We start from the raw sequence: 26,014 nt of genomic DNA, 5'->3' as shown, positions 1-26,014 counted from the left end.
AAAGAATCTCTGAGGCCAAAGCAGTACACATATGCTGAACTTTTTTTTTTTTTTTTAATTTTAAGGGTCGAAGTAGCCAAAACTTGTTAAAACCTTGCCACTTGATACCATCTCTTAGCTCTGCTCAAAACTGTTAAGTGGTTATTTTTTTTTCACCTAGCTGTTTTCAACACTTTCCTTAGCCCAGCATAACAAATGTATTTATAGAAAGATGTGTGGATACATAATAAATTCCCTTTGGTATTCACGCATTGAACTCTTCTCCCAGGTTGCAAAGGGTATGTGTAACTTCATTCATTTGCTAGTTTCTATATGATTTTGCAGTTGCATCTAATTTTGCTGTGAGGTGAGTCACTATCACTGGTTTTTCTTGCAAACACAAACAGTTTCTGATACGCAATGATTTCCAGTACTCGGAACCAAGCTCACCATTCTCCAATGTGCATTGTTGATTGAATGCACCCAGACTTGGGTGGACCAACAATAGGTGAGCAACAATTCTGGTGACAATTAACTTCTGTAACCTAGTCTCATTACTAAAGATAGCTAGGATCCTGCTGTCCATTTTCTTCATTGCAGCTCCACTGCAGCACTTTGCATTCTTGTATCTTATTACTCTTAACCAGCACTTAATGAGCACTTCATGTTTCATTTTCAAACTCAGGGTCCCTCAAATAGTACCAAATTCCACCTTTGTAAAAAACATCATTATCTTGCTGTCTTCACCTCATAGCATTCAAAAATTGTTTCCATTTTTGACCTGTAACTCCAGCCTGTCTGATATTGCAGCTGTGATATCTTACCCACACTTAATTCTATGGTTTCAGATAGTAAAAATGGCAAAACTGACCTTCTGTACTTAGAGGTGATCATTGACACTTGAGTCATTATGCATTTCTACAGACTCCAACTTAGGCTTCAAAGCTCAAGTATGCATGTATTGTAAATTGCACAGCATTCACCAGCACTACACACCAAGGAAGAGATGAGCACTGGAACTAGCCTGAAACTGAGTCATTACATTTTCACTGGAATCATCACCTAAATTTTTAAGCACCCAACAATGCATTTATTTTTGGTAGCTATCCTGGAAAATGAAGGAAGAAAAGCAGGAAGATGACTGGAAAACAAAGGTGCAGGAAATAGCAAAATCTTCAAGAAACAAGAGAGCACTTAAAAGTTCTGATCTTTTTAAATCCTTAAACATTTAAAAATTCTTATTCTCAATATAGCAATCTAGGTATAAGCAATTATTTAAAATTTGCTTATTAACAAAGTCTGAAAATTAGCATTATTTCAGTAAAACAATCTGCATACGATCATACCTATAGCTTAACTTCTTCCATGTAGTTCTTTTATCCATGAAAAAGTCAAGAAATTTATTATTGCAAATGCTTATTACTGTTTGCTAGCAATTCTTTGTGTGTAGCTTGGCCATGGAAATCTAAGAATGGACCGAAATTAGACCTATAGTCTTTCACCAATAAAATATTCTATCTGAATAGTCATAAACAGGAATTTTGTTACTACTGAGTATTCCATAATATCAGCTACTTTAAAGGCCACTTAAATACTCCCAGATTTTAAACCTAAAGGCTGCATACAAAGGTAAGGGATATCATAGTCTGTTTAGATTCTGTAACTGAAGTTTACATTCACCATTGACACCAAGGCAAAACTTTACTCAGTACAAACACAATAAACACAACTGAAGCTAGCTTATTAAGAAAATACTATTCTGGACAAAGTTAAAACAAAAAAGTTAATATTTAATCTTTCAGCAATTAACTGTACAAAACAGCCATTTCATTATCTTGTTATGTGAAAGAACAGAGGAAGTCCAAACCAGTGAAAAATTATGACAGGAAGTCAAAACCACCTCTCAGATTATCATGAAGTGCTGGTGTTACGTCACCTTTTTTATCCTCTCCCTTTAACATCTGTCTAACATGCACTTCTTGTAATGCAGAGTTTAAATTCTTTCTCTTTCATTCCCCCCAACACCTACTGTGACATTCTTTGGTAATCACCAAAGGGCTTATTCCAAAAGAAACCCAATGTTGAATAGTGCAAGTGTGAAAAATTATTGCCACTTCCTGTTTTGAGTTATAATCATAGAACTACAGAATCACACAATAGCCCAGGTTGGAAGGGACCCCGAAAGACTGTCTGGTCCAACCTTTTGTGGGAAAGGGACCCTAGATGAAATTACCCAGCACCCTTGCTGGGTTGCATCTTGAAAACCTCCAGTGATGGGGACTCCGCATCCCTGGGGAGGTTGTTTTAAAGTGACTGACTGTTCTTCTCACTGTAAAAAATTTCTTTATGTGAAGATGAAACCTTTCCCAGTGCCAACTTACACCTATTGCCCCTTCTCTTCTCCATGCGGCTCCTTGTAAAGGGAGAGCCTCTGCCCTCTTTGTAGATGCCCTTTAATTACTGGAAAACTGTGATGAGGTCCCCCCTGAGCCTTCTCTTCTCCAGGAAGAAGAGACCTGAATCCTTCAATTTTTCCTCACAGGGCAGGTTCTCCAGCCCTTTGGTCATCTTCGTGGCCCTCCTTTGGACCTTGTCCAGTCTGTCCTTGCCTTTCTTGAATTGTGGGCACCAGAACTGGACACAGTACTCCAAGCACAGTCTGACAAGTACTGAGTAGAGTAGGATGATCACATCTCTATCTGTTAGTAATGCCCCGAAATGTTCTCATTTTTGGCCTGCATCAAATATAAGTTAACCAGTGGATTATACATTTCCCATTCTACTTGAGTTTTTCCTCTGACTCCAACACTTACTGGTTTTTGCCAAACCTGGATCCCCTGTTGGAAAATCCAGCTCAGTTATCCAAAGAGCACGCAAAGTCAAGTGGTAATGCCTTTAACAGCAGGCGTAAATAGAGAAAACTTATCCATATAACATGGTAGGCAAAATTGCAGTATTTTCTTCTGTAAAGGTCTTTCAAAGCTGGGGCATATTTCATCTGGACTCAAGAGTTTGTTGATACACCAGAAATTCTACACTGAGTCACAGCAAAACCATATCTGGCCCAGTGTCTAGTTTTTCAACAGCAGTTTTGCATAAGCATCTGCTACCTAAGCACTAGAAACTGGTCATGTAGAGAACTGTCCTTCCCTGATACACTTCCAGCTATCCACAGTTCAGCTGATTTATTAGCTTATGTGACTTCTATTATGCACATTTTGCAATGACCTAGCACACACTGCCCAGGAAACTAATATCTGAAAAAATCCATCAACAGCAAGACAGAGTAAGTCCATTACCTTATTAGCATGAAAACTGCCAAAGAACACAAAAACACAAGAAATGTTATCCAGACACTTCCTTTTATTAGGACACTGAAACAGCTTAATGTACAAATGCTTCGCATTAGTTGTAAATATTTCCTCTGTTCAAGCAGCATTTACAGCTCACATACATTTCTTGAGTCATCTTAAGATGCAAGACACTTTTGTGGTAGCAACTTCATACATCAGTAAATGCCAACACTCCACAACCCTGTTTAAAATAATAAAGTCCAGATGGAGTGACAGGAAGGAGAGAGCACACCATTCTGTGCAGAGACTGGGATCATATTCCAAAAATGGAAAAAAAAAAAGTTATTCAGCCATACCTCTCTTTCTAATACTCTCCTTATGCATTTTACCTCCTATCAAAAAATGATTACTATAATAAACAGAAAAGGCATCTGTAGGTTTTCTTATAAAAACAATGAACCTACACAAATAACGATCAATTATTTTTAAATATTCAAGGAAAACAGATATCTCTGTTTAAAAAAAGAAAAAAAATATATATCATGGGAGCACATCTCTTCAAGCCAAAATACCTTTGAAGTATAAATTTGTTCTAGTCCACCTCAGTCCCCGCATATTGCAAGCAATTGCTTTCATCAGGACAATTTCAATCAATGGCCACCTTATTATAGTTAAAAATGCATTCCTTCTCAACTACCAGATACTAATCTTCAGTAAAAAAAAAAAAAAGATTAACTACACTTACTTTTGATCACTATTTATTAACCTAATGCTTCCACTTATCTGCAACTCTGTTCCAAATACTTGGCAGGGCAAAATACATAAATTGGTTGAATTAAAATTAAGAATCCAGATACTTACTTTCAATAGAAACTTCCAAGTTCAGGTTAAGGCCCTTAAGTGTTTGATTCACCTCACAGCATCCTGCTGAACAGCTTTCCATTTATTTACTAAGACCCCAGCCTCACTCCCACATCTGAAGAAATGGATTAAAAAGTCCCACTTCATCCAAAGATAACCACAAAGCAACTAAAACAGGCATGTTCATATATTTATCAGCCTAGACCACTGAGAACTTAAGCACCTTAACAAGCTTCTGATTTTTTAATGTCAGAAGTTTAACCAGAAACACCTGCTGCCTCCCTACCCCAAACCAACTTCCTTCCCCAGAGCCATCCTTCCCTTCATCTTCTTGCCATGTCAGAGACATTTATCAAAAAAGCCAAAATGAAGAGGGCCAGACATGCTTAAACTGACCAGGGTTATCTCTCTCCATCAGCTACATCTCATAAGCATCTTAATTTCTCACATAGACCATGTGTATGACCTGTCAGTAAAACACACATTGTCACAGTACTTCAACTGCTATCAACCATAAGGTATTCACTTTAGTGTGATCTAAATGCTTCTTTTCTATACACTTGTAAACAACAAAAATGGACAAAGGCATTTTTACCAGTGTTTGAATGCTGGGTATGTGTTTGCCAAATGAATCAGATGATAGTATCTCTTAGCAACATTCTTGAACTTCTGCTTCATCAGAACCACTTAGTCACAGTTTTGAAATTGCCCGAAATTTCACTCTGCTTCCTGCCAATTTAGGTGTTATCACTTCATTTTAAAGCAAAAAAGAAAAACAAAAACAACAAAACAAACCCATGTATCTAAAGATTGTTGCTAGTTCTCAAAAGTGCAACAAAAAAAATCCCCCCATTTGCAGACAACATAAAATAAAATGCAAGAAGTGAATATAGATTCTGCAATCTAGTATTTTGATACTAATCGGTGACTTGCTTACCTTCACAGGTTTACCTTGAACTCCAAACCCATTTCTTATGCTGCACTGGAATCCAAGTACCTCATTTGTTCCCAGCTTATACACAAAGGCTTGCGCTTACTTGAATATTCAAGTTTCAATTATCAAACTAAAAATGGCTCACAGGCTCAAAGTATAGCGATAAGTTTTAATTTCCATTTCTCGCAGTCTCTGAGGTTCTTGAGAAGGTTGATTGTTCTGCACTTCAGTTCCAGTCTATAAAATGGGAATCAGCTTCCTTCCCCACATTTTTGCCCTTTTAAATTGTTGGCTTCTCACAGGCTTTTACTCATAGTTAATAGAGAAAAACGTAAATCTTAATGAAACAGAAATACTCTTTCACATTGGGATGAAAGTTTCTCTACATTGCACAGATAATGATTTGACTATTTCAAATAGTCAAGCAACAATCACAAAAGTGCCCCAACACAACTTTAGCTGGTTTATCTGAATACACACAGGTGAAGTTTTGAAAGCCAGCACAGAGACAGCCACTATGAACTGAAGTTCATGCTCATCTGATGCAGAATATTCAAAAAAATATAGTTGATCATGCTACAAAATCTAATTATATGATAAGTAAAAATCTGAATCAAACATGATTAACTTTTTATTTAAACAATGATGTTTCTCAAAAATAGTCCTGTAGTCATTGTAGCAGCAACCAAAAAGGCACGTAAGTACAAACCAACCCAGAATACAGATCAGACAGAATATAAAATTTTTAAACAGGCATTCTTAAAGCAAAATCCTGAAATACATAGCTATAGTTTCTATTTCATAAAGAGGTACAGCTTACTGTCATCCTTTCTTACCAGTTTCCTCTGATTGGTGTAATGCATCCATCTATGCTTACTGAAAATCCTGACAGCATAACCTCCAAATATTACTATCCAATTCCATGGGGATTTTATGTGCGTGTATTGAGTTGTGTTTCAGTAGTATTTGTACTATCTAAACTCTTATTAGCTATCTGTGAGTTTTCCCCTCTAAGGTATAGCTGTCTAGAGATAAAACTTAGCACACACCATTTTAGTGCTTCACAGTAGTTTGACTAAGCTAGTATTTAGCTGCTGTTTCAAAACCTTGGTTCATTCTTCATGTTGCTTATGACTCATCCTCAAGTCTGGTGCAAAGTCCCCCTGACTGAACATACTATAATGGAATTACACCAGTTTCACAATTCAGAGGTTTCAGTTTCGATGTTTTAAAGTTAATAGTATGAAAAACCTCACCCATAATATCAAACATGCATATAATTACATATGAAAAGCAAATAGCACTTAATATGAATTTACCATTTAGATAATGGAATTCTCTGGCCAGGTATTCTTAAAAACTGGCTTCCAAAAATGGTTAGAGAAAGATAAAAACAAAAAAGAATTGAAGTTCCTCCTATAATTCAGTAATAAATGACATAATATAGCACAAAATTATCTCTTAATGTGTTATTTTCTCCATTTTGGTAGTATTAGAAACAGTCTATATTATTTTGTGGAGGGGAGGGAATATTCCTTGAAATTTATTTGAAGTTCCTACATTCTGAGAATATGCAGAGAAAATTATACGTTTTAGATGTTTATGGGGAAAACTGAATGTTCTTATACATTTTTAAAAATGTTTAAGGGTTTGAAGAAATAAATTTAAAACTTTAAGATGTAACTTATGAAAGAGTCCTGTATGCAACAGTGATATCCCATTTTAAGGAATGCTAGTAAATGTTAGAGTTTGAATTGCAAGTACACTCTGTCATTCACCAGTTCCAAAATTCAGCATTCTTCCCCTCACTGCATTTGTACCATTCTGAACAATCTTGTTACTCAGTTAGGTTTCAAAGCCATCAGTGGAAGAACTTGAATATCTGAAGTCACTCTACAGTGTAACACACTTATCCTGATAATCTGGGGAAAGAGGAATCCAAAACAGCAGTCTAATTCAAAACAGAATGTACAGCTTCCTTAAGAAGTGATGCAGCTTTGTCCAGTTCTTGTTCTGTTTGTTCCACTGTTATCACTACTCGAATACTAGAAAAAGAAAACCAGAACCATACACAGTAAACTTTACTCCTTGCCTTCAGCTTCAGACTTTTCTTGTACTGATTTTAACACATTAAGATCACTATCTCTAGGGAAATTTTTATGAATTCAAACTCAACCAGAAACAAGACCTATGAATAAACAGAAATGGTCAGGCTACTTTCCCCACCCCACCCCTACACATCACAGAAATTTGATTGTTATCTTTTTTACCTCCAGATGTGCAGCTCATGGAAATGTGTCTGGTAACAGGCAACATTCTGATCACTAAGATTCAGGTAGTTTTGATACAGTTATTTCAGGGTAAGCATCCTGTAAGTCACTGAAAATATACCTCAAAATGGAGCCTGTCCCATTTTTTACAGGACCAACTATTCAATCCAGTCTACTGAACACAACCCCATCACTGTATGAAAAGAGATAGAGAGTCATATTCAGTAAAATGAAATAATGTATTGACTTTCTACTAACCTGGGTGGAGGAAGACATTTTTCTTCCTTCTCCAGATAGCGGGCCTGAGTTAATGCAATACCACTATCCATGCACTACAAATAAAGAAAATACAGCAGTCGTCAATCTGAGAACTTCTGATTGCATGTCCTTTTGATCACCAAATACACATAACTAACTTCTATGAGTTTGGTGTCAGGATAACTGTAAGTTCTTTCCAGATGGAGGTTTTGAAGGTTGTGCAAAATCATCTTTAATTTTAATACAGCTTAAACACATAAAACAGGTTAGGGTGTAGCTTCTTTAGCTTTCATTTCCAAGTAATGAGACAAAAATGCTGTATTAAGTAGGCTATTAAATCACATGTAAGCATATTTTCAAGGAAATCAACTTCAGTTTCTTTTTGTTGTGTAGTCCTGTTTACCTGCCACCTGAAATATAAAACTTCCTCATCAACCTTTATCTCATTCATGTGGGAGAAAGAGAACCAATGTGTATTGAAGACGGAAAAATACTACATACAAAACATGAGATTCTTCACACAAAAAAGCAAGTTCATGGACTCAAACAAGCAAAATTACAGAAAGCTAGACCTCAAATGGTTAAAATACACCACCAGAACTCTGTACAAATAATAGCCTTTATTCTTATGAACATCATGACAGTTTCCTAAGCAACAGTTTTATACGCAAATTTAACTTCAGTTTTGAAGTACATAATAGGAAATAATTATTTTCTGAAGTAAAAGGTCCAACATATATTTTTATCCAGTGCAATGGACCTAAACATCTGCAGCAAGAAATGGTTAGAAGATGGTCTTTAATATAGACCTGTAGTCAGCAACGAAACTGAGTTTCTTGCAGCATTCCTACAAGACATTCCAACGAGTTACCCAACAAGCCTCCCTACCCATATGCACTTCATTCATTATTCACATTCAAAGGCAATGATATATTTTAATTGCTGTGGGGACACTTACATAATCCACAATTCTTTTGAGTAATTTCACATCATTTTCTCGAGATCCACAGCTCTCTTCCAACTGTAGGTGCAATGCTGGAGAGAAAGATTCCCCCACTACTTTTAAGCCAGAAATCCTAAAACAAATAAAAAGGCTTTAATGCACATCCTATTTGAACACGCGTTAAAAGTTCTAGATCGTGTTTCCCCTTTCTACATGGCAAATGAGAAGAGAGGAATATTTCACTTTACTAATCCTAATGCAGACAATTTCAGCTTGCAATAGGTAAATATAACAAAACTTATCAAGTGAATGTCTTTCCTAAGGAGTTTACTAAATGTAGTTTCAGCAAGTTAGTGTAACAATAGTGACTCCTCCTTTTGCAAAAAGCATTAACAATTCAGAAATTTTGAAAGGATCCTTACAAAGATGTGGGAGAAATGTTAGTGTTAGGCTTGTATGCTGCTGATAAAAAGACAGCTAGTTAAGTCATGTCTTTAGAGTCTATATTAAGATAACAAATAATAAATCTTTTTAGCCAATTATGTGATAAGAAGAAACAAGGTTTATTTTTTTGGCAAGACTTCTGATTTAAAATTAATTCCTGTAGAAAATCTTTACAACATCATCTGTCACTCAGTCAGAAGCCCCTCTAAAAGTAGTTATATTACTAGAATTGCTCCCCTATCTGTACATAGGGACAATTGTTAATCAGGTTTGTAGAATTTGATTGAATGATTGACATTTGATTGTCGTTGTCCTGACACATCATATCATCATATTCAGGACTGAGTTACTTAATCCCCTCCAAAAAAACGTATCCAATACCCAAGCAAGACTTCTGGTCTCAAAAATTAACAGGTCCCATAAACGCATGTCTACCATCAGCTATAATTTTGATTTCTTGACTTTGATGAGCTTGCATCACATACAGTGTAAGTTTATACCCTCATTTTCAAATAAGTTTTCTATTTTTACAAAGTTCAAGACCCAGTCAGAACAGAAGAGATGTGAAATCCATAAACACCAGAACTGAAGCCTATAGGAGAGAGAAGTGGCACTATAAACACACTGAATCAATTATAACCTTGAAAAAATAAAATTATACTCTAGCACAGAAAGCATCTTGCATTATTTCTACAATGCTATTTCAATTCACAGTCCATTCCAGAATGACAAATCAAACTGATATTCTTCTTCAGCCACAAAACTGCAAACATTCTGGTGTCATTCACCTTGCTAACTAACATACACTTGCTAACTAACCAAACACAGGCGATTTCTTTAATACACAAGCACACACACTGCATTTGTCTCACTACTGCACTCATATCTAGGGATCGGGGATACAACATTTGGTAACATAAAGGACAAGCAGTTCAAGGTCCAGCTACAAGGTAGAAAGACAATACACAGTATAGCTGTATAACGTATCTGTTCTTAGTTATGTTTCCTAGGAGCGACCTGACTTCTAAGAAGTAGCGTTCTACAAGCAGGGAGATGGCAGCAGAAGTCAGACAAAGTTGCGCTGTAATTTTTATCTATTTGCTGGAGAACAGAGTTTAAGACAAGCTACTAACACAATTAGGTTTTGTTTAGAGACACACAGTATTAGCTTCTAATTATAAAATAGGCATAATTCTTCAACTGAAATAGATAATCATAAACTGCCCCCCTCCAAAGAGTAAATGAGAAAAGATGAGTAGGAAGCAAGCTTTGTATCACTTCCATTCAAACTGAGTCTCTGCCTGAACAACATGCTTTGTATTTGCTATACACTTACTCACAGAAGCTGCTTACAAGTTTCAAACTTAATTTTAATCTTAAAACTTTTTCTGCCAGTCACAGCTGTAGTAAACTGAACTACATAATTCATCTTACCCAACCATTTGAAGAAACCCAGGAGTTTAACATGAGGTCTTCTGATGGCAATACTTCAACTTTACATGAACGTATTAACTATGTTTTTCAGAGCCTCTGCCAAATTAAGATTCAACAAATATTTGAGAATCCAATGCATGTACACTGTGACTTTCCTGAAATCAGAATTCACTTTCCTAAGAAATGCTGGAAAAGTTTAATTTTCGAACAAAACCATACAACTTCCACACACAAAAAAAAGAGAGAAGTCTGAAAGATCTGATTTTGAAGTAACAAAGGAACAAAACTAGCCTCCTGAACTCCAATGTTCCTTTTAAGGCTAGTTCTATATTAGTAAATTAAACATGCCTTGGACTGTTTTCTGGCCCTGTGGTGAATGGGTATGGAATGACTCACATCCATACTTTTAAAATCTGAGTCTCCGCATTGGGGTGGCCACATCCAAACTGGCTACTGGGAACAGCTTCTGGCTCACGCCAACTCTTGAACTGTATCCAGGAGTCCTTTCAAAAAGTGGTGCTTGGCCTGGGCCAAACCCATGCCACAGATCACTTCAACAATTTCACAGACTAGACAATCAAGATCCAGTGCCCAGGAATGCTTCCTGACATTAACGTACCAGTATGGATGTAGCCTCGGGGAGCTCTCTCTTCACAGCTCTCCATGCCCCAGCTACAAGGCTGGGCTGCAGAACTGAGTGGCAGGACCAGGCTCTTGGTGGTAGGGAACCCTGTGTAGCTGGACTGCCCTGAACACCATAAACATTTCCATCAGTTTTGCTAACAGAAAACTAGAATGAGGTCTCACTGAAAAAAATGTCAAGTTTCTCTGGACGGAAAAATCTTTAAAAATAAATCTGCTTTTCCCCAGCGAAAACTTGCCTTATTGGAAAATTCTCAGCCAGGTGTAGGATATGCAATAAGTAATGAACTATTTAAAGAATACCATCTACTACTGTCATGCTTTTTTAAAAGCCACAATATTCTGTCCCATCCATCCTGTTGCCCTGCAACAGAGCTTCTTCATTTCTATTTACTAAGACACTTAGATATGCTTAAATACAAGACAGAAATCTACTTTATCTAAGGTTGTTAGGAAAGTTAAGAATATTCCTGATTTCTGTTAACCATCCCATCACTTACTGCATTTTCTTATGCTTTATAAACTGCCATGGACAATAAGAAAGTAGTTCTATGCAGGATTCAGAAGAATTCTTCCATTTCTTCCACAAACTGGCACTTGGCTTGTATCCAAAACAGGAATAAACATCAGTCATTCCTCTAGCTTACAATACTACAGTTTCTTCCCTCACCATAGTCCATATAAAGACCAACATTTTTTTTAGAACTCTAATCATGCACTGGTCCTTATATACCAAGTCCTAAATTTCATGGGTTAGTTACACTTTGGCTAAAATAAAGATTTCCTTTACTTTTAATTTGTTCCTCTCACTGTGTTTGTTCTATTATGAGAAAGGAGAAAAGCTGTATATTCTTTCCCACCTTCTTTGTGTACAGTTCTACCACCATTTTACACTCTTTTTTAAACCAACAGTTAGTTCCACTCTATCACAGTGAGAGCACCATGAAGAATTGGAGTCAAGCAGCAGCCATGGTTAGGTAGGGAAAATGAGTGCATTTAACATCATAGCATTAACAAAATCTTTTTCTGAAAACTTTGCCTCCTCTTCGAACCATCACAAACTTTTTCTAGTGTGGTTATCAATTGAAGAAAAACACACTGGACCCTGCAAATATTAGTTCAAATCTTCTCTCTGATACTGCTTTATGCAATTGCTAGGATAGTTTTCCTGCTACAGGGCTGCCCAATTCCCTGGTGTTGGTAAATCTTTCAAGTTCTTTCTCAGTTTGACCTAGAAGAACTATTCCCTTTGCAATTTTTTGGACCTCTATATTACCACACAGTTTTCCATAAGGCAAAAAATACAAAAGTCCTATTACAGACATTACTTGTTGATTTGTGACTATACTAATAACTGAATTTATGTGAAAAAGTGGAATCAGTCACAGGATAGAAAAGTACCAGCCATGGCTTATTTGCTTCTGTTTTGCAGTAAATATTGACAAGTAAAAGGTTGATAATTTTTCCTTACTTTTTTTTTTTCCCTGTATTTTAAACATATTTGTAATGATCACCTAAAAACGACGGGTAGAGAAGAATATTACTATTAATCTCCTTTTAGCTCAATCATAACATTCTATAACTAGCAAAGAAGACATGCTAACAGTTTTCAAGTTACTCTAAAATTTTAATTTCAAGCGTAGAAGCATCTGTGTATCTTTGACCTGAAAACCTATGCATTTTAAACCTGTATTGAAACAGAACACAGCCAAAGGAGACAAGGATTATGTGATGGTAGGATTACTCCAAAGAAGTTGAATGTAGCTAAAGTTCTAACATAAAACATCAGGTAAGCAGGAAACTGCTTATTTGAAATAATAAGCAACTCACTGAATAACTAAGTAACTAATACTACAGAAAAATCAGCTGGTATAATCAATCACGCATTATAGATTTTGTGTGTGTTTAAATGTTATTCATTTCTTTAAAATGTAACAGAAAACTGTTGAAGAATATAAATTGTAAAATACCAGCTAACATAACTATTCTGCATATTAAACAGTTGATGAATAGTCACAGTAATTTCTGTATTTTTTAGTATCAAAACCTGCCAGGGAAAAAAGCAATTACTCAGTATAGCCATCTTTTAAAACAGGATAGTGTTAGGAAACTTTAAACAGAATCCTGATTTTCCAGATAAATTCTAGCAATTTTCTATGTGACTCTAGAATAACGAATATTTCTTTTATGATTTAACATTCAAATCTCGTATGTAAGAACAATATTGTATTAAACGTGATTGCAAGGTACACTGAGTTGCCTGAAAGAGTATCTGCTAAGCTATACACCAAATGCTTTTACTTAGACATTATTTTCAAAATGCTTATCAACACTTCGTACCACTGAAAGCTACCACACTCTCCTGAAGACTTAAGTGTGTAAGGGCTTGTAAACACCCTCACTAGCATTAAGGTATAATCTAATTTCAATACCTGTAAACGGATTTTAAAAACTTGGACTCTTTTTAGTAGCATAACAGAGACAGTTGGAAAAGGCTGACTTTCTTCCTTTAATACAAACATATTTAGTGTACACATCCCAGTCTAAGTATCTGTAAAACCAGAAACAGATCTGGGCAAGGAGAGTTCTTTAAAGTTGGCATTATAAAGGCATGGTCAAATTAACAATAGCCAAAAAAATCCCCCAAAACACTTACCCCTGTAAAGCTTTGTGAATTCGTTCGCATTTAGCCCGAAGAGTCTGAAAAATGTCTGCACACGCAAAAAAAAAAAAAAAAAAAAAAAAAAAATAAAAAAAAGAAAGAAAAAACAGAAAAATGAAAAGGCTTAGATATCCTGTTTCTACTCCACATTTCTGTATGTCTTAAGATTTCAAAAAAAAGCATTTGGAAGGAAAATGAAGGTATACATATGTATTGAAGTACTAAATCTTTTCACTACTCTTCATAATGTTCCTGATTCCCATTTCTGCCAGGAAATGACAGGCTTTCAAGGTCTGACAAATGCATTACTTCCCTTTATCTCATTACTCCAGCTGCATCGGTTCATGATCATATGGAAAGGATGACACAAACACTTGGTAGTGGGATTGAAATGACAGGTCAAACATATTGCTATCTATAAAATATCTACAGCCATGCAGACTCTGCTCCTTGATCCTTTCACCAGCTCACTGCAGATTCTTGAACAGAAAACTTTGACTCCTGGATCTGCAAACCTTGGTGGTTCTCCTCAGTAAAGGCTGACCCTCCACTACAGCTAACAGTCCTGTAACTTACTCTTAATTTTTTCTGGCATTTTTTTTAAGTTCTGAGAACTAGGCATGGGCTACCCAGTAGTTTTTATTTATTTGTGACAAATTAAATACTGTATCTCTCTGCAGATGTCCTCCAATCCGTTGGCACTAATGTAGGTTAAAAACAAATACATACAGATTTGGCCAATTTTATCCTTCTCATGTGTCTCTCACCCCCTCCACCACCCTCAAAAAAATCTTTCTTAGGTTCTAGCAACAAGGGCAATTCTCTGACTCCTAGAACAGAAACTCCTGCCTGTCAACTCTATCCAAACACTCTGTACTTAGTCCTGCCAAAACTGCAGGTATTTGTACCATGATCATTCCCAAGATTCTTGCCTGGATGCTTACTTGAAGAAGAAAAAAAATAATTATGTAGTGCAAGTGGAAAGGAAATGGTTGTTCCATCCTGAGGAAACATATTCCATTGTTTCTCTTTAACCTTCCCTTCCTCCATTTGTCTTGAAGGAATTTGTTTTCAAGGAAAAAGCATATTTCTAGTCTATAAAGCAGAATAATAATTTCTTATTTGCTTCGTGAAAACCATCTCTGTCCCTCCTAGCCTCAACTACCTTGCTCACTTTCAACTGGAAGAAGGAAAGGGGACGAAACACTGAAGAAAAGCAGGATAGGAAATTATATGAAGAGACAATCATGCACGTAAAATTAATTAGCTAAAAAAGAGAGAGGACTTAAAAGAGTAAAAGAGTGAGGAATCAAAGTAAGGAGAAGTATGAGTTATTAGTTTGGAGTGAAGAAAGACTGAAGAATAAGATTTTCCTGAATTAAGTACCTGGATTATCTTCCATAATATTCAGAGCCTCAATAGCAGCAGCAGCTAACAAAGGAGGCAGGGATGCAGAAAAGCAGTAGCCTTGACCAGACAATCGCTGTGAGAGAAAGAAAAAAAATTCACTTTTTTGCTTACAGCAGTATAGACAATGTTTTAAAAGTTGGTTCACATACATTTAAACAAAACAACCTCTCCTCCACACTTACAGGTTCATGGAAGGATTTAAAAGTACGTCTCCAATTCATCTACAAAATTTCACAGAACCAGACAGTTTCTGTATAGAATCAAATGTTGCATAATAATTTATATCATAACATTCCTTGCAAATAGATTTTAGTAACTAACTCTCATTTCTAAGTAACTAATCCTGCCACACCATATAAAAATGAGACCTGACTTACCTGATGGTCAATAATAAAAGATCTTCCACAGCAAAATCCTCCAATAGAAGCCAGTGAATTTTCCATGTTTGCACTAATAAGATCTATATCATCAATCTGCCAGTTAAATTAACAAGTTAAGAGATGCTTTTGATTACATCAAGACAATTTATAAGATAAATCTATTAAAGACATATCTCGTTTCATATTATCATGAATACTAGAGAAGATCCACCAAACTATCACATACTAAAATGAAGCTACAATTGAAATAACAATTTTAAGCAATACAAAAGGACTTTAGAAATTGAGATTTATGGATCTGTAGATAATATACACAGGATCACTCTTTTCCAGGCATTGCAATGTGAAGAATACAAATGGAAAAAACAAATTATATAGATACACGTGACAATTCCTCAGAGCACTCAGTGTGACAGTGTCCTTTAAGAACGTAATTAGTCCCACTGCAGTCAGTAGGAGTTAGAATGTGATTAAAATTGAGCACAAGCCTAGTTAAAATTGAGTCTGAACCTTAGAGACACATTTGTCTTATTTCACTTGTTAGCTGGAAATACATTTTTTGTCTGGCTCTGTAATATACACTGATGACCGTTGCTACAAATTCCCATTCTAAGCAGACAAAACTGAAAGATTATGTTTGTAAATTAATTTAACATAGAAGCCAATTAATCAGTTGGTACTTGGCAAGCTTCACAGTAGCTCTGTTTGTTTCCTTTTCTAAAGCTTTTTAACATTCTTTTTCTCTTTTCCACATTCGTAATTAAGACACTTACAGTGAAAACAATAGGAGATAGGGGAAAACAGAATGAATTCTCAGAATTTGATATTTCACTTCCAAGGTGAACTAGACACTGTCAGCATGTAGTGAGGGATGCTCCACACTAAGACACTGGCAACCAAAAGAGCGCTTCTTCCTTCCCCAGCTCAGGTGGCTATGGTAGCAAACAACCGCAAGGATACCATTTTGGATTTCCAAAGTACTCAGCTGAATAAACACCACAAAAGACTCTTGAAAAGACAGCTTGACTTAATCTGCCAGTAAAGTAGTACAACAACGTCTTTGAAATGACCATCAAATGACCTATTTTTCTCTGCTGGAGCAAAAGGCAATAGAGGAAAGTAGGTTGGCTATACACTGAGATTTTTCTGACTCACCCCTAACCCCCAAGTATTTCCGTGTAAACATGACACTTAAGTGTTTGTGGCTGGAAAATACTGCAATCATCATCTCACCAAGTGTCCAAAAAAAGCAAAAAATCATGCATTGTAAAAATTCTTTTGTTACCTTCCTCACTAAAGATAAATAAAATTATTTCAAGTAAGCATGTGAAAGAAAAGTGCCAAGACCTGAACACTTTAAGACTGATAAAGTATGTTTAAATTTCTACTATACAATACTGAACATTGTTAATGCCACAGGTATAAGAAATCAGTTGTGCATTTGCTTCTGTACAAGTCTCTTGTTCACAACAAAGCTCACAAAAAAGGCACTTACATTTATTCCAAAGTGTTCAGTAATTCCTCTCCCATGTTCTCCAAGGACTCCAAAGGAAAGGCTCTCCTCCAAAAATATTCTAACTTTGTATTTATACTTCAATTTTATCTAAAACAGAGCAAATGATATAAAATAAAAGTCAAGCCCATCAGAATTTGGTAACAAGATGGGTGGAGGAGACAAGGTAAAGACAGACAAGTACAGTATCCTGAATACTGAAAAAATGTCAGCTCTAGAGTTGTATTCTGTCATTGTAACATTGTAAAAGCCTTCAAAATTCTTCCACCATGTAAAACTAGAGTAAATCTCAAATGTTCATGTACCAAAAAAATTTTTTTTTTTTAAAATAGGCTATCAAGTACTTTCAAGATGATGCATTCTCACAGCATTTCTTCCGTTATCTACTAGAATATTGCCTGCACAAAAAGCCAATTTATGCTGAATAGCAAGTGTTTTCCTTGAAGTCACAGTTTGCGACAGCTGTGTGACAGTTTCTTTAAAAATTCTTTTTTTTTTGTATTATATATAATTTAGTTTAACAATTTAGTATCATACACCATAGCTGAAAATACAGTATATTTTACAGGTTGAAAACTAAGACCATAATCAGATATTCATTTACAAGTCTCATTGCATTTAGCTTCAGAATCCTAATCCTGATCAGAAGTTTCAAAAGAAAGTAAGATTTGGGATCACCATTTCATGAACATTTGGGAAAGCAAGAAGCTAAACAAAAAACCAGCATGCAGAGTTTTTCTGTGTAGGCTTACCTATATGATACTACTATTTCATTAGCCACATGTTTTCATATGCAGAGTTTAAAAGGCAAACTCAAACCACTTACCAATTCTGGAAGCGGGCAAACATCTCCTGTGTTCATATACAATCCTTCCACTACAATAAACCTTCGAGTTACACGGGCCTTGCGAGGATTCTTCAGAGAAAGATATGGTTTCAGTTCATGTCAACTGTTACTAACAAGCGAAGCTTTGAAGATATTTTGATAGGGAAGGACAGTAATGGGAAGGGAATGAAGATAATGTCTCTTTTCCAAGTAAGCTTTCATTTTAGTTTAAACTTAGTATTTATCATTTGTAATAAAAGTTGAAATGCCTCATTGGACTAGTTTTTCTTTGTTTTGTAATAATTTTAAAGCTTTTAACTCTTATGCAAGATTTTTGTTTTGCAAGAAATCATAACCAATCCATTTGAACTTTATGAATAAAATACAAACAATATGACTACAGAACAAATACTACAAATCTTGGTCTCTATTATATTAATCATTAGTCTGAGCATTTAGAAGGCTTTTCAACAAGTGGTTTGTGCACTAGGATTCTCAATGTAGCACAAACCTCTCACAAGTAGTGACTTCATAAAACACAACCCAAAAGTATTCATAACATTCAAGTTACAATTTCCTTGTCTGATCTCTGGACAATATAGATTGTAAGGATATCCTGCACTGGTTTCTGTTTAAACTTCAGTGGTATGATTTGAGTTTTGTTGTTTTAAAATGCCATTCCCCTGTTATTTACTTTAAACCTTACTGATACCTTCTGATCAAAGATATTAAGTCATGCTTCTTACCATTTTCAGTTCTTGTAAAAAGATTCCGAGAACATGTATTCAACTTTTCTGAGTGGTAGGCACCAAAACTAGGCACAGTCCACTCCACAAGTTGGACCAACTCTAGTGGCAAGATCTACCCCATCCTAGTCAGCGTGTCTTAGTTATACACACATGGTCTATATTAAGATCTTGGCCACCAACTTTATGGTCACATTCCACTAATTACATTAAGAAACTTTAACCATGTAGCTAAATCAAAGCACTCTGCTGGAACAAACCAAATATTTTACACAAATTGCACTAGTCTGTCAACCACATCTAAAAACTCATGTAAAGATTATCTCACAAAACGTATTCTCCATGAAGATATGTTAACTACTACGTTGTCTATAAATTTGCTATTAATCAGATCCTTGACTGATTTAGGCTGATGTTAAGCTGATTGGCTTATAATTATGCAGTTTATCTACTTTACTTTTTCTATGCGTTAGCACAAATTCAGCTTTCTTCCAATTGTCTGTAACTTTCCACCATTCTGTGAACAAGGCACATATTCACCTAATTCTTTTAAAAATCATTTAACCAGGTTATCTGTACTTGCTGATCTTGATTTTAGTAGCTGCTTTTGGACACCCTTTTGTATTACTGTCAGAATGAGAAGGAAGCCATCAAACTGACCAAATTTTTCAAGTGAGAGAACATCTTTAGAGTTGAGTGCAAGATAGGGGAAGAGTCTAAGAAAAAAAAAATCATATAAATTAAAGGGTTAGGATTAGCCATTTTTGTATTGATTGTACAGTATGGCACTCGAAATGATAATTAACTTGCATGATTTATTAAGTAAATGCAGTTATACAACTTCCTGAGAGACAAAAAAAAGCACTCTCTGATAGTATTAAAAAAAAAAAACAAACCTCACACTTCAGTCATCTGCCGATAAAGATATTCCCCTACTACCAGTACCTGTGAGCTCAATTCCAGTGGTTACACAGACAAATGCAAGTAAATAAATATTCTTTAAAAAAAATAAAAAATAAAAAAAAAAATCAATCTTAATTACATAAGCAACATTAACTGCTCAATAGAGATTTATGAAAACCAAATAACTGCCTATAACCATTGCATCCATTCAATTACACAACCTAGTAAAAAATGTGGGGGAGGTGGCACAAAAGAGTACAAATATTTCTTCAAAGGAATGGTACCTTTTGATCTTCAGTCTCTTGTTCTTTCAACAGTCGTTCAAGGTCAGCCATATCATTATGCTTAAATAACTTGATATTACTACGAGATGCTTGTAATCCCTTCTGAATAGCAAAGCAGGCAGCTTCATCTCTGTAAACACAACAAACCCTTCTAAGTTTGCACTGGCTTTAAAAATTATTCAAAGAAAGCTGGCTATTAGGACTGTCCTGCTTTTGAGCAGATATCTGTACTTAGGTGTAGTTAAAACCAGATTTATTAAAGCATCATATATTTTATTTACATTTTGAAAACTCATTTCCAAAGCTTCTCAACTTTCCTATGCATGATAGCCAATAAAAAAAAAAGCCAACAGGTTTTTTCTTGAAGGGTACACTGGTGTTTTTGTTTGTATGTGACAACAGTTTATTTGAGCATAGCATTCCATGGACCAGGTACTATACCATGGTAATCATCCCAGAAATCTCTCACTCCATTTGCTCTGGGTCTTAGAAAAAAGGCACAAAGATGTGCCTGTAACAGTTATAGTAGTCCTCCAAGTATTCAAAATCTGCTTTTTAATACCCTTTGGGAATTACTATCTCAGTGTTCAAAGAACTATCTGCCATTTTTAAGTGCTGGAAAAGCAAACCTCTGAGCATGATAGGGTATGCAATTTCACAGCTGCCTAAGTCGAATAATCTTTTAAAAGTGGCAACTAAATCAAACATTCTGTACATGCTAAATGCAGTAATTTCAACCAAGTTGCTTTGAAATATGGCGAGATCTTTTATCAGTGAGAAACTGAAACAGTACAAGATAGCTAAATCCAGGACACACTGGCATCTTGAATAGCGTGCATGATCCTGGTCCATTCGTCTCAAAAAAGCTGATCCAGAAAATGTTCAAAGATGACCAAAAACTAGGATCAAAGTTATGAAAGAACTTCTGTAAAATAAGTCAAATCAGCTGCAAGCCTTACACTTAGAAAAGAGAGGACTGAAGAAACATTTTGGCAGACAAATACAAAAGTATCAGTGTGTTGTTACTTAACCCCAGCATGCAGCTAAGCCCCACATAGCCACTCACTCCCCCCATGGAGAAGATGCATCAGTTCACTCTCTAAAAATCAAATGTATCAACTGAAATAAGTAGGTGTTATATCCAAAACAGGTATTTGTTCATATTTTTTCATAAAATGTCCAAGCTAAACTGTGAAATTGCATGTCATAGAAGCATTGTGGTTATTAAAGATTTACAAAAGTACTAAAAGAATAGGAATGTTTAAGAAAAACCCATCAGCTACTACTAAATCCAAACCCTTGTCTTTGGCTCAGTAAGTTTTGAATATTGTTACATTGTCTCTCCTGGTTTTTTACTCTTCCCTAGACAAACTGTCACTGGTTACCCTCAGGGACCAGATACCAGGCTTGCAGAACCCTTAGTTTGACCCTGCATAGCTGTTCTTGTGTTATTTTAATATGCAACGATATTTATCCAACTAATCCATTGCAAATACACATGCAGGGAACAACTGTCCTGCAAGAAAGGTGAAAAGCCAGCAGTAAACAGGAGAAAAACAAATATGACTGTACAGTTTCTTCAGAAGAAAACTACATGTTAGACTTCTGTTAGTTCTTGCGTGCACAAGTTTGGTTGGTTTTTTTTTTCAGCTGAGTGTCCAAGTCCGCTCTTTCATGATAAAAGCAGTAACTGATTTGATTTCAAGTATTTGGCAAAGAAAAGATATTAGAGCTTTGTACAACAAAATACTCGATCAAAGTCAGCATTATTTTCTGAATGGTTAACTTAATATGATTAACAGTAATGAAAAAGAAAAATTGAAAAGAAAACTCTTTAATCTGGCATTTGTCATTACTTACACAAACACAATGTCCCCTCTTTTTGAATATGCAGGAATAGCACTGGCAATTGTTGCAAATCCATATGAGTATATAATAGCTTCCTCTGTCCTCATGAATTTTGCTAGTCGTTCTTCTAATTCTAAGTGCACATCTATTTGAGAGAAAAAATGAAAAAGCTTAGACATATCAGAAAGACTATAATTGCTTTTAGCAATCATCTAATTGAAGCAAACAATGTTTATTTGTAGGAAGAGTGTTACAACAAATAACTTCCCAAAAACCAGCTGCAACCAATCCAGCCTTACTTAAACTGACAAGTAACCCAATATTAATCAGAAGCTTTGATAGATCTGAAAATATTTATGTAATGTCATTCTTATGTTCTTATGCAAGGATAATTAAAATCTACTTGCAATTAGACCACAAGTAAATGATGCAGCACTCCTGGACCGTGACTAGGGAACACAGTTACTATAGTCAGACAACGAATAGCTATGTAATTTATAGCCATTAATGAGGTCCTGTTGGCAGACTGTCAGTTCTTCCAAGCTGATGCTTCCACTGCATATAGCATAGCTATCATTATGACAGAAAACTGTTCTTGTCAGGCTGCAATCACATACCATCTCCTGAACGCACTTCAGCCAATTGAAAAGGTCACCATCTCAACGCCAGAGATTACTCACCCTTAAGATAAATTGACACAATTACACACACAAGCATTTCCCAAACCAATTTGGTCAAAGTGACCCATGTTAGAAACAAAACACCACTAAATCAAAAGATTAAGAAGGGTAATACCACATGGTGAGTAGATTGTTGCTGCAGAAAGATGACCACAGCGTTAAGTATTCTGCCTAAGCAAAATGACCTGTATCAAACTGCTATTTTGATTGTGTAACTCTCTTGCCACTACCTGCTTCTGCTAGCAAATGTTAGTCAGAGAATTATGCCTTTTATCAACTGGAAATAAACAAGATTAAAGGCCAAATAGAGGTCCTTAGTGTATGACCTGAAAGATCACCCTTGGCCAAACATTACCTTGCAATTATTGAAAGTTCCTCAAAACTAAAATCAAATGAATCAACATCAGTTAAAAATACAGATTCTTCAATAGCCTATGAGGCACAGTTAAGTCAATGTTGCTACTTCTAGCTAGGTACCAACAGCAAGGGTGTAGGAAGAAAGGGCTTTGTAAATATCTTAGCTTTGCCATACTTAACAAATATCTAGCATAACCTTTCCCCAAAAGGGCACATCCACCTGACTGACATATTTACACTACAAAAGCAAAAGGCATGTCTTCAAACAACAGCCTCCCAATCACAGTCAAGAGCAATTTTATCCAAAGACTGCAAACTATAAATCTTCAATAATCGTAGTGTTTACCTGAGCATTAAAAAAATGGAATGGAAAGGAATTCTTTTATTTGGTTTTCCACTAGTTTTAAATGGAAACAAAAAATTTAATCGCTTACTATTTGAAAATTTTCTTTTGCTACCTATCACTTTGATCCAGCTGTATTAGGTACACCAAACATTCGGAGAAACCTAGAACAGACTTCCTTCTCCGAAGTCTTTGAAAGGAAGGATACTGATACTGATTGGAGTTATCTAATCTACATTCTGATAGAGATTTTAAGTAGTCCTTTTTCAGAGTCTTTGTATCTTTTTCTTTATTGTTACATGGACTTCAGGACCAATGAAACAATCTCCGGTCCAGCTTCAAAACAGGATGATGAACTCTGATTTAATTATTGAACAAAAGCCCAGGAAAGACCTTTCTCTGGCAGCAAGCAACAAAAAAAGAGACTGGCCACATGGCAGTTAAGACATGCAATATAAACAACATTCAGCCAAAAGTGTTCCTTCTTGAAGCCCTGCCAGCAGAGAATAACAAATTAGGGCAAACAAGGGCTGATCTATTACTTTGAGGGCGCAGCTATTGAGACCTAATGGGGAAAAATGTTTTGAGTGTAAAAGGCCACCTACATCCTTTAACAGAAAAAGTAGAAAAGATGACAAGATAATCAGTTAAAAACGGAAACTTGCATGCTTCTCACTGAGCTTTATTCAGCAACAACCATCTCTACGCTGAGCAAGGGCTAGGTAAAAACAGTGGGTGAAAGACATACTGTCAGCAATAATGAGCTGACGAATATAATCAGATTTCTGTTAAGGACAAAAATTTTAGAAGCCTTGTAAATTTTGCCAAGGGCAAGAACATTTAAGTTCGGAATGACATACAGCATACACAATTTGATACATCATTACATAAGGGAATGAATGCTTTGTATAATTGTGAGATGGAAAAGCTTAAGATAGTATTAAGGCTTCACTACCATTCCACTATGATGAAAACAGAATACTACCTTGATTCTCCTATTCTTCATTGCAATGATTTGCTTTAGTCTGCTTACATCACTTGGATTAGCCTAGCTTCAGTGAAAGCTGTGAATATTACCTAGAGCACATTTGCACAGAGGAAGATATGACTGGAACAGCTTTCTACATAATTATGAAACCTTAATAAAGCTATTACTGTCAACAACTGCTATGAAGTGCCAGTTTAGTGCCCAGCATGTACTCACATGCAAGTCAAAAGCAGAACTGAGACCAAATCCCACATCATCTTTTAAATATTTTATCAGGTAGCTAGTCCTGATCTTCACAGTAGTACTGAAATTGTGGCTGCTAGGCAATCAACAATAGCCTTAAACCCACCACCACCACCAAGAAGTGATACACCCCTCAGCTGTCATTATGGAGAAAATAACCGTCAAGATTCAGTTATGGGTGAATATACTAGAATTTCAAGCTTATCATAGGATAAAGGCATGGATGCAGTTTTCAGGGATACAGCACAAAGCAAAAATGTCTTAATAAGGACTCACCAAATCTAGGAAATCCCTTCAAGCAGGCAGAGATATGAAGAATCAAGTCTCCATTCAAAATAAATTATAACATGATATCTACATTTAGAAATAAAGAGATCTCTAATATTGATAGGAAACATCAGCCCCTAAGAAGGGATAACTCTGAGTGACAAAAAATGACAAACATCAATTAAATCCTATATAGTTAAGTAAGAGGAAATCACATAGTTCTGGACACAACATGACTCATCTACCAAAGTCAAAGCACATGAAAAATTGTGTGAAAAGTTTGAGGCATACAACATTACTGATGTAAGGAGTGTTTCTTATCAGAGATTCATAATTCTGCAATACTCAGATGTTTAAAGTCAAGGGGAAATGGGAAGGCAGTCTGGGATCCAACAAGAACAGTAGCTGCTTGTCTCAAATTTTAAACCAATTCTCAGTTACTTTATCTGTAAAAGATGATATCTCAAACAGATGAGTATAACATCATTTCTTCACTAGTGGTGTCATGCAGCAACACCACAGATTATATAACCTGCTTTGTGAAATGAAGCATTTACCCAAAAAATTCAGAAGTCAATGAACAGCAACCAAACTAAATGCAAAAGCTATACAGTTTGGATCTTAGGATTAGACCTCCAAAGAGGGCAAGAAATAACCCAAAGAATCTCTCACTTACCAGAGAAAAATCAACTTTTAACCAGTCTGTATTGAATAATTAGTAGAAAGGAGCAAAGTGAAAGATTTCGCAAAACCTAAAATCAGCCTGGACTCCAAAGGCAGGAGGCATTATTCCACAAGTTTCTTTGAGCTTTTCAGTGTTTTGGGAAATAAAAAATAAAAAAAAAAGCAAAAAAAAAAAAAGCCTGTATGAATTCCAACAGATCACTGCTGACCAGTGATCAGTGAGGGAATCTAGCTTTCTAAATGCTCTCTACTGATCAATGGGCTACCATTACCTTTGTCAGAAATGAATTATGGTTCTAGGCTAATGAACAATCTATAAGATTGATATCAAAGACTCAACTTCATTCTGATATATAGACTTCTATCAAATCAAAATAGATACAGCACCTGGCTGATCACTTAAAGGACTAGCTTGATTAATTGAGAAAAGTTCCAGTCTTGACTTCAAGTCAAGGCTACAGGAAGCCAACTCTATGAAATCAATTGAATACAAACACACCATGAATTCCATCACCTCTGGGAAGAGACTGGAAAGTTCACAAGAAGATGAGTCAATGGTTTCAGCTTGCAACTGTGCAGCTATTCATGTATTACTCTTTGGTTTCCATGCACTATTTCAAAATACCAATGCCTGTAAAGCACTGTTTCCAGAGGCTGATATTTAACTTACTACTTCTTAAAAAGAATGAAAAAAACCCTTAGTAACACCTGTTCATGTCATAAAATCTCTTTAACTACAACCTTAAAGGTATCAGTAAAGGAAAACTTCATTCTGACTACAGCATTAGATAAACTTCACTAAGAATCTTTATCACAGAAATC

General features: G+C 35.7%; 1 protein-coding gene across 5 annotated transcripts in view; it reads right to left on the bottom strand.

The window, feature by feature from the left end:
* The window catches only part of SPTLC1 (serine palmitoyltransferase long chain base subunit 1), a 57,819-nt gene that overhangs the window by 16,350 nt on the left and 15,455 nt on the right, over nucleotides 1–26,014 (bottom strand). For 3 of the 5 annotated variants that reach the window (XR_005931561.1, XR_003922116.2, XR_003922117.2), the window contains exons 6-14: nucleotides 21,643–21,775; nucleotides 19,783–19,912; nucleotides 17,850–17,939; nucleotides 17,006–17,113; nucleotides 15,508–15,603; nucleotides 15,107–15,203; nucleotides 13,715–13,769; nucleotides 8,554–8,671; nucleotides 7,596–7,669 (exon numbers count right to left, since the gene is read on the bottom strand). Coding sequence is in view for 2 of the 5 variants with exons in the window: in XM_030005621.2 (XP_029861481.1) it covers nucleotides 7,019–7,112; nucleotides 7,596–7,669; nucleotides 8,554–8,671; nucleotides 13,715–13,769; nucleotides 15,107–15,203; nucleotides 15,508–15,603; nucleotides 17,006–17,113; nucleotides 17,850–17,939; nucleotides 19,783–19,912; nucleotides 21,643–21,775 (995 nt within the window). In the remaining 3 variants the exon portion in view is untranslated. Of the gene's footprint in view, nucleotides 1–3,322; nucleotides 7,113–7,595; nucleotides 7,670–8,553; nucleotides 8,672–13,714; nucleotides 13,770–15,106; nucleotides 15,204–15,507; nucleotides 15,604–17,005; nucleotides 17,114–17,849; nucleotides 17,940–18,603; nucleotides 19,312–19,782; nucleotides 19,913–21,642; nucleotides 21,776–26,014 lie in introns of those variants that run through there. The other 2 variants (XM_030005621.2, XM_041120834.1) reach the window with 2 other exon arrangements.

The sequence above is a fragment of the Aquila chrysaetos genome, chromosome Z (assembly GCF_900496995.4).
Source record: "Aquila chrysaetos chrysaetos chromosome Z, bAquChr1.4, whole genome shotgun sequence".
NCBI classification, from domain to species: Eukaryota; Metazoa; Chordata; class Aves; order Accipitriformes; family Accipitridae; genus Aquila; species Aquila chrysaetos.
Note: the sequence above shows the minus strand (reverse complement) of the source record. Positions and strands in the feature narration are given on the sequence as shown.